The sequence below is a fragment of the Temnothorax americanus genome, unplaced genomic scaffold, assembly GCF_048541705.1.
Source record: "Temnothorax americanus isolate GAGA-0224 unplaced genomic scaffold, ASM4854170v1 Scaffold2, whole genome shotgun sequence".
NCBI classification, from domain to species: domain Eukaryota; kingdom Metazoa; phylum Arthropoda; class Insecta; order Hymenoptera; family Formicidae; genus Temnothorax; species Temnothorax americanus.
The window spans coordinates 5402291-5416465 of NW_027509338.1; the positions used below are offsets into that span (position 1 = coordinate 5402291).

The following is a 14175-nucleotide window of genomic DNA, read 5'->3' on the forward strand; positions in this document are numbered from 1 at the left end:
TTCGTGGAACGTTAATTAGTTACTAGAATTCGCGAGATGTCACGTCTCTTATAACATAATTATAGTTACATAAACACACGGAGGGTATATTGCCTTCTCGACTATACACGGTTTTCAAGACATAGCATGCAGCACGGATACGTAAGACGCTGATGCCTTAATAATCTAGAAGAAAGAAGGTAGAACTTGTCGTATTTTGTAACAGCTACTGAAACGCGATATACTTTTATCTATAAAGCTGATGTAAAAATGTAATGAAACATAAAAAAAATAGTGGTATATTTTTTTACAGATACATGTAAAAATATATTTTTTTTTAATTTATAAATCGAATTAAAATTAGCAACGTACGTATTTTCATTCAAGATACGTACAACCTATAACAGATACAGCAAAACGTTTTGAAAGCGCATCTTACTGTTGTAAAACGTTCTAGAGAGAGATCCATAAATTTTCCAATAGTAATAGTTAACTTTCTTTGCGATCTCAAAATCAGCAGTAATAAAATACGACTCTGCGTGGGATTCGAATTGTACCACTTCGCTTCGTACGCTGCATCACCGATCATTCTTCCCTGCAATCGAGTGAATGATTAAATTTATTTAGAATTATAATAAAAAAAATGTAGCGTTAAACTTGAGAAAAAGATTACTATTCTATAACGTACATTTTCACTAACATATTTTTTGAAAAATATTTTTTCAATGATATTTCGATATTGAAGAAACGAGTATATAATAATAAAATTATATACAGAAAGTTATAAAGGATTTGCATTTGCAACTGACAAGAAAATTTTAACTATAATATATATATGTATATCATTATATCAAAATTTTATTGAGCATTTATAATCTCTCTCTCTCTCTCTCTCTCTCTCTCTCTCTCTCTTTCTCTCTCTCTCTCTCTCTCTCTCTCTCTCTCTCTCATGAATAGAAAATATTGAATTTATAAAGATAATATTATATTTAACTGCAATTATATATAATCGTTTTTCACCTTGGCGCTGAGGTATTCTCCAGCATAACAAAATATGAATGCCTCCAAGGTGATGACAACGTAAAAAAAGAAAGATTTAATCAACATCGTGGATCCTTGCGTGTCGCTTATCGACTGTAATATAATCGGAAATAATATCAAACGTCAAACACACTCTGAATGGCAAGCAAAATAAGAGTGCTTTAAAACCTACACTTGAGCACCATCCAATTATTTTGAATATTCTCGTACGAGGCATTTTGTTTTATTGCATATCAATAAACCGACAATTTGAAATAAAAATGTTTTGTGTAATGGCAATTTAATATATTATTGCTATATATATATATATATATATATATATATATATATATATATTAACCGCGTGCATCTTCGATTTCACGAAGCATCCACTCACAGTCACGATTAGAAATCCGAGACAGCAGATGACCAAGGTGTTCCACAAGAATTGCATCAAAGCTATATACGAGAAGAGAGTCTCGATGTCGGTCGAGAGTGCAATAATTCTCTGATGTCGACGTATTAAAGCTTTGATAGTCGAGGTTCCCAAGTCGAACGTGTCGTCACCTGAGGATATTTCTACCAACCCTCGGCACATTATATCGATTTGCCCACCTACGTGAAGAATCTAAAAATAACGGTCAACGCCCTGCAGTGGGTTCCCGATACCACCGCGATTCAGTGCAAAGAACAACTTGTGAGTACAAAAGTTTATTAACAAAAAAACAACAGCAGATATAAGTAAGTCTATTATATCTTAGAATAAAACTTTTGTAATTAATACAATAATTAATATTAAATTAAAAATATGTAACATAAAATAAAGTAGAAAAAATATTAACATTTACATGGAAATAAAACTTTTTAGAGAAACAGAACTGATAATGCAAGATATCATAGTAACAAATTTGTCTTTTGTCTTCAAAGAGTCATCACTTGTTTACCCTCAATGTCAACATATTCTTAAAATCTTCTCCAAGTGGTCTACAAAGCCCTGAGGTATATTTCTTTTGGTATTGCTGCAATCACATTTGCAATTTTATGTCGAAGATCTTGCACATAACAATGATGGTGAACATTATTTAAAGTGAAGACTGTTTGAATACAAAGTATACTTGTTACTATCTTGTTGCTATCTTACATTATCAGTTCTGATTCTCTAAAAATGGTAATTTCATATAAATGTTAACATTTTTTAGGGACCCTGTATAATATTAATTACAAAATATTTTATTAAAAGATTATAAATATATGTAAAAAAATATGTATAAATAATAATTAAGTCCAAGAAATAAAAAAAATTATGCATCACTTTGGATGATATTACATGTAGTTTATTGTAAAAATTAACGGAGGAAATTAACGGCAAAAAGACGCTTGCACTTCGCATTATCGGTTATCGATTAAGCTCACGAGAACGATTTCATTACGCACAAATGAAATAAATGAAGTAAGTTATTAATCGCGTGGATGATACAGAACACTCATTACGAACAATGCGGCGCGACACGCGAGAGAGCCGATCGAAATTACTTTATTATTCTACTAAGCTACTTATATAAATTGCGCACCTCCACGTGGTATAATTATACATTTAGTGCGATGCATATTAATTTAATTGTCAATGCTTCAGAATTAGAATCCAATCTGCCTGACTCTCTTTATTGAATAAGTATAAAATACAAAAACAAATTTATTTTACTTTTTTCTTTATAAAAAAAAATCAAGAAACTTGCTCAAAAAATACAATAATTATATGTTGACTCATTATATCAATAAGATTTATTTAAAAATTAGAAAACTAAATCTTTCTAACTTTTTAACTTATAAAGCGTTATTTTTCAAGTCAATCATCTTCGTCAGCTTAAAGCATGTTTACTTACCAGTGAGACAATCAAGGCGTTAAGCACACCGACTATCGTGGCTGCCGCGAGCTGGTGGAAAAACTGCGTGATCATGACGAGTTCGTACGCAGGGGAGGCATTGGATTCAAAAGGTAGCTCCATTTTGAGAAACAGCTCTCGCGCTGGCACCGCGAGCTGTTCGTCGGGCTCGTCGGCGTGAGCAACAAGTACGCCAGTGCCGTAAAGAAACACTGACATCGAGTAGAGGCCGATGATCAGGTTGGAGGAGCGATGCGACACATCAATCGTTCTTGACATCGAGCAGACGGCCCACTCGGTCACGCACTCGCTCCGATCCTGGGCCATCATCTCCAGGATGTCGTAAAATATCCTGCGAAGAAACTTGAAGACATGCCTTTTGAACTGTCTTATGATTATAGTAGAATGTGATAATATTTTATTTTCTTTACACATCGCGTATTTCAAATCATAACGAAGGATACACATACGCTGTTAAATATTAAAGAATAAAATCAATACCTTAAGTTAAATAACATTTTGTTATTTTTAACTACCATATATGTGTGTTTTCTGCTCACTCCTAAGTTTATTATTTTAACACAGTATTACTCTAACTTCATTGGATTAGTTAAATTAACGACATATTGAACAGGAGCAGTGGCGACTTATTAAAATGGTTAAAAAATGATATTCAAATTAAGAATAATTTGACCACGAGTTTAATAGTGTATGACGATTAAATATTTTAATTGCGTAAATCTATATCTATCTATTTGATCATTGATATATGTCACTGTACAAAATAATTTTTGATTTTATAATATTTTTCAAAAATATTAGACTAATCTAAAATTGATTCAGACACACGAAAAGACTGCGTCCACGTCGTCGTTTCATAACAACGTTTCGAAACCTAGATGCAAATGAGACGGACTCACCGCCGATTGATCCAGAATATCGTGAGTTTCAATAGTAGAAGGCTATAAGACATCGTAGTGCTGAGGCCATCCATCAGATGCGACAGGTCGTCCGTGCGGACGTGTATGACGAAATATCGATACTGAAAGGTCTGCGCCATCGTCAGAGTGATCATCCAGAAAGCGCGACGAAGGACCGTGCAGGACGAGTCGGGCCAAACGCCGATCACACGAAGACCTATCTCGATCGAACGGCTGACAGTGCCATCGAGGATAGTCGAATCAATCTTCGGGTCCATTTTCGGAGCTCTGACTTCGAAAGGTACTTCCGACCTAGACGCCTCCTTGCATCGGTACCACCGTGAAACTTTGATATTTCGAAAATCCAACCGCGTACTTTAAGTTGCGATGTTGAACACATGGATGAACACGGGGGACGAACGCGGGTGAACACGGGAAAATCGCTGTGCACCAGCGATCCCCCACCTCGATGTCGATGTGAACCAATAGGAAGCAACGACAAGATATTCCCATCGCAATGGAAGAATTGTCAAATAAGGATGATTATAACAGACAGATAAGTGAGGGTATAGATAACGGAGAAAAAAAAGCGAGCAGCGGAGGAAAAATGAATTGTCTTCGAAATTACCTTGAACCTTAAAAATTCAGGAACCGTACGCGATCAGGCGCACACGGTACGCAAAACCCTCGGGAGATCGTGCATAATAATAGTCAGTTAGATCAAGACACTTTAAAACGGTAAAATGTGGAGAGCAACATGCAAGCGACACTCAATAGCGAGGAAAGTTAAATTGGTACGTCCGGATCTGACGTCCTTATATCGAGGGGAAAAAAATAATTATTCGCAGCGGGTATACCTGTAACTATGAGCGTGTAAGTACATGGACAACAGTGAGTGAATAGTATGAAAAAGACGAAACTACAGTATTTGCATTCAAATTACGTTTCACAGAAATTTAGAATATTCATGATTTTTTGAACAGTGAAACATATGAACGTTTAAAATTATCTAGTAAAGCTTCGATTTTCTAATGATATCGATACGAAGTGAAAATGTGTGAATGACCTAAAATATGAAATAAAGTAAAAAATGCTTTTTTTATTTAAAAAATCAGAGATTTTATGAAAATAATGTATCGCGGTTTATTCGAAAGAAAAATCTTAGGATTTATTTACTTATATATATTTCAATAAAGTATAATGTCTTATTGTACGTATATTTAGAAAAAATCTCGCACTAATTATAAACTACTACACTATATAATACAACACCTGCTACTGTCCAACATAGTCAGTAATCACGATGGATGCGCTTGGCACAAGTAGTAACTAATCTCGGCTAATACATCGCGTGCAGCACCGACATGTACGAAGCGGATGCTTTCATCACCTAGACGAAACAAACCAACAAACTAATAAATTTCATTCACGTAATAGACCGTAAAAACATTAAACATCTTGTTATAATATATATATTCGCAAGACAAGATTCTTACACTTGTAAAATCTTTAAGCGAAAGATCCATGATCTTTCCAGCAGTGATCGTCAATCTCTTCTGCGATCTTAATATCACAAATAATAGAATTCGACATTCGGCAGGTGGCATGTTATACCAAAGCGCCTCGTAGACTGCATCCCCAATCGATTTGCTCTGAAAGAAAAAAAAGAAACTAAGTAGTACAACGGTACAAACAAGAAAAAAAAGTCTATCAATTTATCTGAATTCAATTTCAAGTCCGATTTAGTGACATTATCTAAAAATTTTTTAACTTTTAAAAAACACATTAGTCGTGAAGTGTACGTATAGAATATATAATTAAATTGATCAAGCTCGGTAAAAGTTGTTCCGCAGAAAAAGCTAAAAGTCTGAAAATTGATTGTCAACGGCTTCAAAGAATGAAACAGAATTTTATACGTGTAAGATAAAATATAATGCGAATACCTTGGCGCTGAGATATTCTCCAGCGAAACAAAAAATAAAGGCTTCCAACGTTACGTTGACGTAATACATAGCGGTTTTCAACATTAACACGCTAGCTCCGTCTTTACGGAGAGACTACAAGAAGATAGCAAAGAGAGGTCTCGGATTAATAAGTTTAGCATAAAATTATAAAAATATGCTATAAATATATTCGATTAATTAACGATGCGACTTACCCCTATGAAGGTGAAGCCGATGCAACACATGGCCACGGTATTCGACAGGAACTGCATCAGAGCGATCTCGGAATAGAGCTCTTCAATATTGTCCGAAAGCGTTATTATTCCTTGGTGTCGACTAATCAGGAGTCTGATACTTGCAACGATTGAAAAGCGCTGTGAAGTTTCATCGTCGCAAATTGTCAGTAATTCTCGACGAAGAATATCGATCTGTCCGCTCACGTGAAGCACCTAAACGTGACTATTAATAGATTTCACAAAAAAACTTTAAAAACTTTCGATTATTAGCAAAAGTATTTTTCAAAATTATCCAAATTCTAGATGCGGATTCAGAAAAAGACAAAAATTGGTCTTAATTAGTTTTGATTAGCACTCGCAAAGGAATAAGAAATACAGCTAATAAATTTTACAAAGTCATACGTCACTCATATAATCGGTGGAACTCACCAACGTGATGAGCAAGCAATTTATCATAGTGATTAAACAGGCCACCGACACAGCATAAAAAACCTGAACGAGCGCTAAAAGTTCGAAGAGGGGAGACGCGTCAACTTCGAAGGGAAATTCCATCTTTATAGGTAACACTTTCGAACTAATGTTGAGCTTTTCGTTAAATTCGGTCTCACGACGCACAAGAGTGGTCATGCAGTAGTAAATTGTGGCCGCGGCGGTAATGCTGATAAACACGTTCGAGCAACGGCGCGACAGATCGGCATTGCCCGACATGATATACGATACCGATTTATCGTAAATATCGACGTTGTTCCAGTGTTCTTCCATCGTAAGCAGGATATCATAAAATATCCTGTGGAAAATTGCTCGCGTATTTTGCATCAAAACCGTTGTTCCTGTCATTTATATCGAGGAACTATGTCCCTACCTGCGGTTCGACCAAAGAAATATCAACTTCAGGCCGCAGAGGCTGACCGACAATATGATACTAAGCGCATCGATGAGATCCGAGATATTCTTGACGTCGAAGCGATCGAAAATGTACACGTACTGAAAATACAGCGCCAACACCAAGCACGTCATATACGAAAGCCAAATGACGGTTCCATATGGTAAACCGGGCCAGATCCCAACGAATCTGAGGCCGAACTCGACGGAAGTGCTGATGGAAGTTGCGCGCATTATCTCACGGAATCGGACCACCGCGACGTTTCCTCGTCAAAAGCGAAACGATTATCTTGCGAGCAACGCTACTCGGAAATTAACATTGAGTTTCGACGAGCTATAACTCCGAGGCAACAATGCGTTGCCCCTTCGTCGATCATTATCAATCAATCGCAATTAGGTGTGTTTTTACCGTGCTCGGTGCAACGGCAAAAAATAGCGTACGTTACGTGTCTACGACGATTACAGGTTACAGAGAAGAAAGAGCGTAATTCGAGACGACATATATTGAACGTTACGCGGAAGGAGACGTAAGTTATTCATTTAATGAAAAAAATTATAGATCCGTTGAGCGCATGTGCACAATGTCAGATGCGTTGAAAGACTTGAGATACATAAAAGTAAAGGGAAGGGAGTGTTGCTACAAAGAGACTTGTAAGAAGATCTGAACGCGCAATGTTGTTTTATAAACAAAAGTAACATAGAATTAACGTTTGATCACATTCACGTGTTCCTTATGTAGATCAGAGAAAATTATTTATTTTACCAATGTCTTGAACTTCAATGTATACGTAACATGCGTTATATGAAAGTTAATTGATCAAAAAGGATTTTATACAATTTAAAATATTACTTGAGTAAATTTCTATTTTTGAATAATATCTATTTCTTTCCCAATAATTCATTAGTAACAATAACATACTTCCAATATCCACGTTGCGTTGAATAAGCGCATGTGTGCTACGTTAAGGATCGTCTGTGATAATTAAAATTATAACTAATTATTATATTATATTTCAGGGAGCAATATTTGCATGCGATTTTCTACGTCTTCCTACGATCAGTTTTATCAAGTGCACGAGCAAATATAATTGCCATTGATATCCGTATCCGGGCCGTAATTTCATAATAATTGTATGCAATGTCGATACGTCTGATGCAAAAATTTTTACGACTTGTGTACACAAAAATATATTTTTTCCATTGTAAGTATTAAGTATATTGAATATACGCATAGTCCCAAAGACCGCTGAATCGTTTGCATTATAAATTGTGTGCACATTCAACTTTGATATTCATTCGAGACGCGTTTAATATCCATGAGCAAAATTTTGTATATATGAGAAATGGATCTTACGCGGTGAAACTCTTCAGAGAAACATCACTTTTCCAGCGGCGATCGTCAATCTCTTTTGCGACCTCACAATCACAAGCAGAAGAGTAAGACACTGTGTGGACGTCATTTTGTATCGGACTCCTAGACGGCGTCTTAGACAGACTCCTAGACGGCATCTACGATCGACTGAAAAACATCCAGTTGCGTTCTATGAATGTCAAAAAAATGTTCTTTTTCTGGAAAATGTTTTGCTTAACGTAAATACGTGCATATGATAGCTATTTGTAAAGTTATGTACTCGCATAATTGCCTATTAATACAGCAATTTATGAAGAAATAAGATCGTTCCGATAAGATGCAGTTCAAATGTAACCTTCGTGCTAAGATACTTTCGGCGAAGCAATAAAGGAACGTTTCTGACATAAAATAAAATGATTTTTTCACAACACCTCCACGGAACGTTCGACTTTCCATGCTTGTATAGAGGGGCAAAAGTGACCAATTTTACGCCAGGGTGACATTAGCGGGCGGAAAGTTACCACTTTTCTTTCTAGGGCGGAAAGTACTCACTTTTTTCCCTGTTTAGCGGGAGGAAAGTGATCACTTTCCGCTCTAGGAAAGAAAGTGGTTACTTTCCACCCGCTATGCCGCCCTGGCGTAAAATTGACCACTCTCGCCCCTCTCTAGGCATGGAGGTCGAACTTTCCGTAAAAATGTTGTGAAAAATATTGTGTGCACTTCGTGCTATGCAAAGTAGACAGTTGAATTTAGAAAATATTTTGTCTACGTCATTTGTTTCGAAACATGAATAAGTGAGCTCACCATAGATTGATTAAAAATATCATAAGTTTCAATAGTAGAAAGCTTTCTCTATAAGACATCGTAGAGTGTTGAGGCCATCTATCAGGTCGTGCGGATGATAATGACGAAATATCAACACTGACAAATGGGCGTCGTTGTCAGACTGATCCAGAAGACGCGACGAAAGACCGTGCAAGATGAATCGGGCCAAACGCCGATCACGCGAAGACCGATCTCGATCGAACGACTACCATCAAGAATCATCGAATCGGTTTTCGGATTTATTTTTGGAGTTCCGACTTTGAAAGGTACTTCCGACCGAGACGCTTCCTTACATCGGTACTACCGTGAAACTTTGATATTTCGTCGAAAATCTAAATAGCGATGTTAAACACATGGATGAACGCGGGTGAACACGGAAAAATTGCTGCGCACCAGCGACTCCCCACCTCGATGTCGATATGAACCAATAGGAAGTACCGACAAGATATTATCATTGCAATGGAAGAATTGTCAAATAAAGATGATTATAACAGACAGATAAGTGAGAGTATAGATAACGAAGAAAAAAAGTAAGCAGCGGAGGAAGAATGAATTGTTTTTGAAATTACCTTGAACCTTAAAAATTCAGGAATTGTACGCGATTAGGCGCACGGTACGCAAGAACCTCCAAAGATTGTGCATAATAATAGTCAGATCAAGACACTTTAAAATGTGGAGAACAACATGCAAGCTACACTTAATAGCGAGGAAAGTTAAATTTGTATGTCCGGATCTGCCGTCTTTATCGAGGGGGAAAAATAATTATTCGCAGCGGATATACCTGTAACTATGAGCGTGTAAGTACATGGACAACAGTGAGTGAATAGTAAGAAAAAGACGAAACTAGAGTATTTGCATTCAAATTACGTTTCATAGAAACTTAGAATATTCATGATTTTTTGAACAGTGAAATATATGAACGTTTAAAATTATCTAGTAAAGCTTCGATTTTTTAATTATATTGATACGAAGTGAAAATGTGTGTGAATGACTTAAAACATGAAATAAATAAATTAAAAAATGCTTTTTTTATTTAAAAAAATCAGAGATTTTATGAAAATAATGTAACGCGTTTATTCGAAAGAAAAATCTTAGGATTTGTTTACTTATATATTTTTCAATAAAGTATGTCTTATTGTACGTATATTTAGAAAAAATCGCGCACCAATTACAAACTACTACACTATGTAATCCAACACTTGCTACTGTCCAACATAGTCAGTAATCACGATGGATGCGCTTGGCACAAGTAACTAATCTCGGCTAATACATCGCGTGCAGCACCGACATGTACGAAGCGGATGCTTTCATCACCTAGACGAAACAAACCAACAAACTAATAAATTTCATTCACGTAATAGACCGAGTATCGTTTTTAACTTTGTCTAAAAAACATTAAACATCTTGTTATAATATATATATTCGCAAGACAAGATTCTTACACTTGTAAAATCTTTAAGCGAAAGATCCATGATCTTTCCAGCAGTGATCGTCAATCTCTTCTGCGATCTTAATATCACAAATAATAGAATTCGACATTCGGCAGGTGGCATGTTATACCAAAGCGCCCCGTAGACTGCATCCCCAATCGATTTGCTCTGAAAAAAAAAGAAAATAAGTAGTACAACGGTACAAACAAGAAAAGAAAGTTTATCAATTTATCTGAATTCAATTTCAAGTCCGATTTAGTGACATCGTCTATGAGTTTTCTAACTTTTAAGAAACACAAGAGTCGTGAAGTACGTATAGATACATATTAAATTAATTAAGCTCGGTAAAAGTTGTTCCGCAGAAAAGGCAAAAAGTTTGAAAATTAATTGTCAACGGCTTCGAAGAATGAATCAGAGTTTTATACGTGTAAGATAAAATATAATGCGAATACCTTGGCGCTGAGGTATTCTCCAGCGAAACAAAAGATAAAGGCTTCCAACGTTACGGCGACGTAAAACATAGCGGATTTCAACATTAATACGTTAGCTCCGTCTTTACCGAGAGACTACAAGAAGATAACAGAGAGGACTCGGAAGGTGTATTTAATAAGTTTGGTATAAAATTATAAAAATATGCTATAAATATATTTGATTAATTAACGATGCGACTTACCCCTATGAAAGTGAAGCCGACGAAACACATGACCACGGTATTCGACAAAAACTGCATCAGAGCTATCTCGGAATAGAGCTCTTCAATATTGTCCGAAAGCGTTATTATTCCTTGGTGTCGACTAATCAGAAGCCTGACACTTCTTCTTGTAACGATTGAAAAGTGCTGTGAAGTTTCATCGCCGCAAATTGTCAGTAATTCTCGACGAAGAATATCGATCTGTCCGCTCACGTGAAGTACCTAAACGTATGACTATTGATATAGATTCCACAAAAAAAACTTTAAAAACTTCCGATTATTAGCGAAAATAGATGCGGATTTAAAAAAAGACAAAATTGGTTTTAATTAGTTTTGATCAGCACTCGTAAAGGAATAAGAAATAAAGCTCACAGGCAAGAAATAAAGCTAATAAATTTTATAAAGCCATGCGTCACTCATATAATTGGTGGAACTCACCAACGTGATGAGCAAGCAATTTATCATAGCGTTTAAAGAGGCCACCGACACTGCATAAAAAAGCTGAACAAGCGCTAAAAGTTCGAAAAGGGGAGACGCGCCAACTTTGAAGGGAAATTCCATCTTTATAGGTAACACTTTCGAACTAATGTTGAGATCTTCGTTAAATTCGGTCTCACGACGCACAAGAGTGGTCATGCAGTAGTAAATTGTGGCCGTGGCGTTAATGCTGATCAACACGTTCGAGCAACGGCGCGACAGATCGGCATTGCCCGACATGATATACGATACCGATTTATCGTAAATATCGACGTTGTTCCAGTGTCCTTCCATCGCCAGCAGGATATCATAAAATATCCTGTGGAAAATTGCTCGCGTATTTTGCATCAAAACCGTTGTTTCTGTCATTTATATCGAGGAACTATGTCCTTACCTGCGGTTCGACCAGAGAGATATCAGCTTCAGGCCGCCGAAGCTGGCCGACAACGTGATACTAAGCGCATCGATGAGATTCGAGATTTTGTTGACGTCAAAGTGATCGAAAATGTACACGTACTCAAAATACAGCGCCAACACCAAGCACGTCATATACGCGAGCCAAATGACGGTTCCATACGGTAAACCGGGCCAGATCCCAACGAATCTGAGGCCAATCTCGACGGAAGTGCTGATGGAAGTTGCGCGCATTATCTCACGGAATCGGACCACCGCGACGTTTCCTCGTCAAAAGCGAAACGATTATCTTACGAGCAAAGCTACTCGCAAATTAAGCATGGAGTTTCGACGAGCTATAACTCCGGTCGCAGTGCGAGGCAACAATGCGTTGCCCCTTCGTCGATCGTTATCAATCAATCGCAATTACGTGTGTTCTTACCGTGCTCGGTGCAACGGCAAAAAATAGCGTACGTTACGTGTCTACGACGATTACAGGTTACAGAGAAGAAAGAGCGTAAATCGAGACGACATATATTGAACGTTACGCGGAAGGGGACGTAAGTTATTCATTTAGTAAAAAAAATGAAAGATCCGTTGAGCGCATGTGCACAATGTTAGATGCGTTGAAAGACTTGAGAAGCATAGAGGCAAAGAAAAGGGAGTGTTGCTACAAAGAGACTTGTGAGAAGATTTAAACGCGCAATGTGTGTTGTTTTATAAACATAAGTAACATGGAATTAACGTTTGATCACATCACGTGCTTCTTAGGAAGATCAGAGAAAATTATTTATTTTACCGATGTCTTGAATTTCAATATATACTTAACATGCGTTATACAAAAGTTTATTCATCAAAAAGAATTTTATACAATTTAAAATATTACTTGAGTAAACACCTCTATTTTCGATGATATTTATTTCTTTCCCAATAATTCATTAGTAACTATAACATACTTCCAATATCCACGTTGCATTGAATAAGCGCATATGTGCTACGTTAAGGATCGTCTGATAATTAAAATTATAACTAATTATTATATTATATTTCAGGGAGCAATATTTGCATGCGATTTTCTACGTCTTCCTACGATCAGTTTCATCAAGTGCACAAATGTAATTGCCATTGATATCTGTATCCGGGCCGTAATTTCATAATAATTGCATGCAATGTCGATACGTATGATGCAGAAATTTTTACGACTTGTGTACACGAAAATATATTTTTCATTGTAAGTATTATTAAGTATATTGAATGTATGCATAGTCCCAAAGACCGCTGAATCGTTTGCATTAAAAATTGTGTGCACATTCAACTTTGATATTCATTCGAGAGGCGTTTAATATCCATGAGCAAAACTTTGTATGTATGAGACATGGATCTTACGCGGTGAATCCCTTCAAAGAAACATCCATCACTTTTCCGGCGGCGATCGTCAATCTCTTTTGCGACCTCACAATTACAAGCAGAAGAGTTAGACGCTGGCTGGACGTCATTTTGTATCGGACTCCTAGACGGCATCTACGATCGACTGAAAAACATCCAGTTGAGTTCTATGAATGTCGAAAGAATATTTTTTCATGAACATGAATAAGTGAGCTCACCATTGATTGATTAAAAATATCATAAGTTTCAATAGTAGAAGGCTGTCTCTATAAGACATCGTAGAGTGTTGAGGCCATCTGTTAGGTCGTCCGTGCGGAAGTATATGACAAAATATCAACACTGACAAATCTGCATCGTCGTCAGACTGATCCAGAAGACGCAACGAAGGACCGAGCCAGATGAGTCGGGTCAAGCGCCGATCACGCGAAGACCGATCTCGATCGAACGACTGCCATCGAGGATCATCGAATCGGTTTTCGGATCCATTTTCGGAGTTCTGACTTCGAAAGGTACTTCCGACCGAGACGCATCCTTACATCGGTGCCACTACCGTGAAACTTTGATATTTCGTCGAAAATTCAACCGTGTAGGCTTGGTATAGCGATGTTAAACACATGGATGAACATGGGGGATGAACGCGGATGAACACGGAAGAGCTTTCCCACGATATCGATGTAACCAAACAGAAAAGACCGACATGGAATTCCCATCACGATGGAAGAATTAATGAATAAGGACGGTTGTAACAGTCAAATAAAT

General features: G+C 36.9%; 3 protein-coding genes and 1 long non-coding RNA gene across 9 annotated transcripts in view; 1 reads left to right on the forward strand and 3 right to left on the reverse strand.

Moving 5' to 3' along the window:
* LOC143897101 (uncharacterized) overlaps positions 1-14175 on the forward strand; it is a 195954-nt gene that overhangs the window by 176093 nt on the left and 5686 nt on the right. The window contains exons 6-7 of one of the 2 annotated variants that reach the window (XR_013256838.1): positions 7881-8065; positions 13083-13261. This is a non-coding gene — a long non-coding RNA (uncharacterized LOC143897101). Of the gene's footprint in view, positions 1-7880; positions 8066-8253; positions 8847-13082; positions 13262-14175 lie in introns of those variants that run through there. The other variant, XR_013256837.1, reaches the window with a different exon arrangement.
* LOC143897057 (odorant receptor 4-like) lies at positions 24-4216 on the reverse strand. Of its 3 annotated transcripts, none has more exons than XM_077405359.1 (6): positions 3803-4216; positions 2883-3234; positions 1361-1627; positions 1000-1113; positions 375-574; positions 24-165 (listed from the first exon to the last, which is right to left on the reverse strand). In XM_077405359.1, exons 1-6 carry the CDS (start codon positions 4078-4080, stop codon positions 102-104), a joined length of 1275 nt encoding a protein of 424 aa, XP_077261485.1. In that variant the 5' UTR covers positions 4081-4216; the 3' UTR covers positions 24-101. The 3 variants fall into 3 exon arrangements, with proteins under 3 accessions (XP_077261485.1, XP_077261487.1, XP_077261488.1); XM_077405361.1 differs by having other exon boundaries at positions 29-165; positions 419-574; XM_077405362.1 differs by having other exon boundaries at positions 29-165; positions 419-574; positions 1397-1627; positions 3803-4214.
* LOC143897058 (odorant receptor 13a-like) lies at positions 4921-7818 on the reverse strand. Of its 2 annotated transcripts, none has more exons than XM_077405364.1 (6): positions 6844-7818; positions 6411-6768; positions 5961-6194; positions 5746-5859; positions 5299-5454; positions 4921-5192 (listed from the first exon to the last, which is right to left on the reverse strand). In XM_077405364.1, exons 1-6 carry the CDS (start codon positions 7095-7097, stop codon positions 5142-5144), a joined length of 1167 nt encoding a protein of 388 aa, XP_077261490.1. In that variant the 5' UTR covers positions 7098-7818; the 3' UTR covers positions 4921-5141. The 2 variants fall into 2 exon arrangements, with proteins under 2 accessions (XP_077261490.1, XP_077261489.1); XM_077405363.1 differs by having other exon boundaries at positions 4921-5214.
* Positions 10091-13053, reverse strand: LOC143897065 (odorant receptor 13a-like). 2 transcript variants are annotated; one of them, XM_077405379.1, is made up of 6 exons: positions 12032-13051; positions 11599-11956; positions 11143-11382; positions 10922-11035; positions 10482-10637; positions 10092-10353 (listed from the first exon to the last, which is right to left on the reverse strand). In XM_077405379.1, exons 1-6 carry the CDS (start codon positions 12283-12285, stop codon positions 10303-10305), a joined length of 1173 nt encoding a protein of 390 aa, XP_077261505.1. In that variant the 5' UTR covers positions 12286-13051; the 3' UTR covers positions 10092-10302. The 2 variants fall into 2 exon arrangements, with proteins under 2 accessions (XP_077261506.1, XP_077261505.1); XM_077405380.1 differs by lacking the exon at positions 10922-11035 and having other exon boundaries at positions 10091-10353; positions 12032-13053.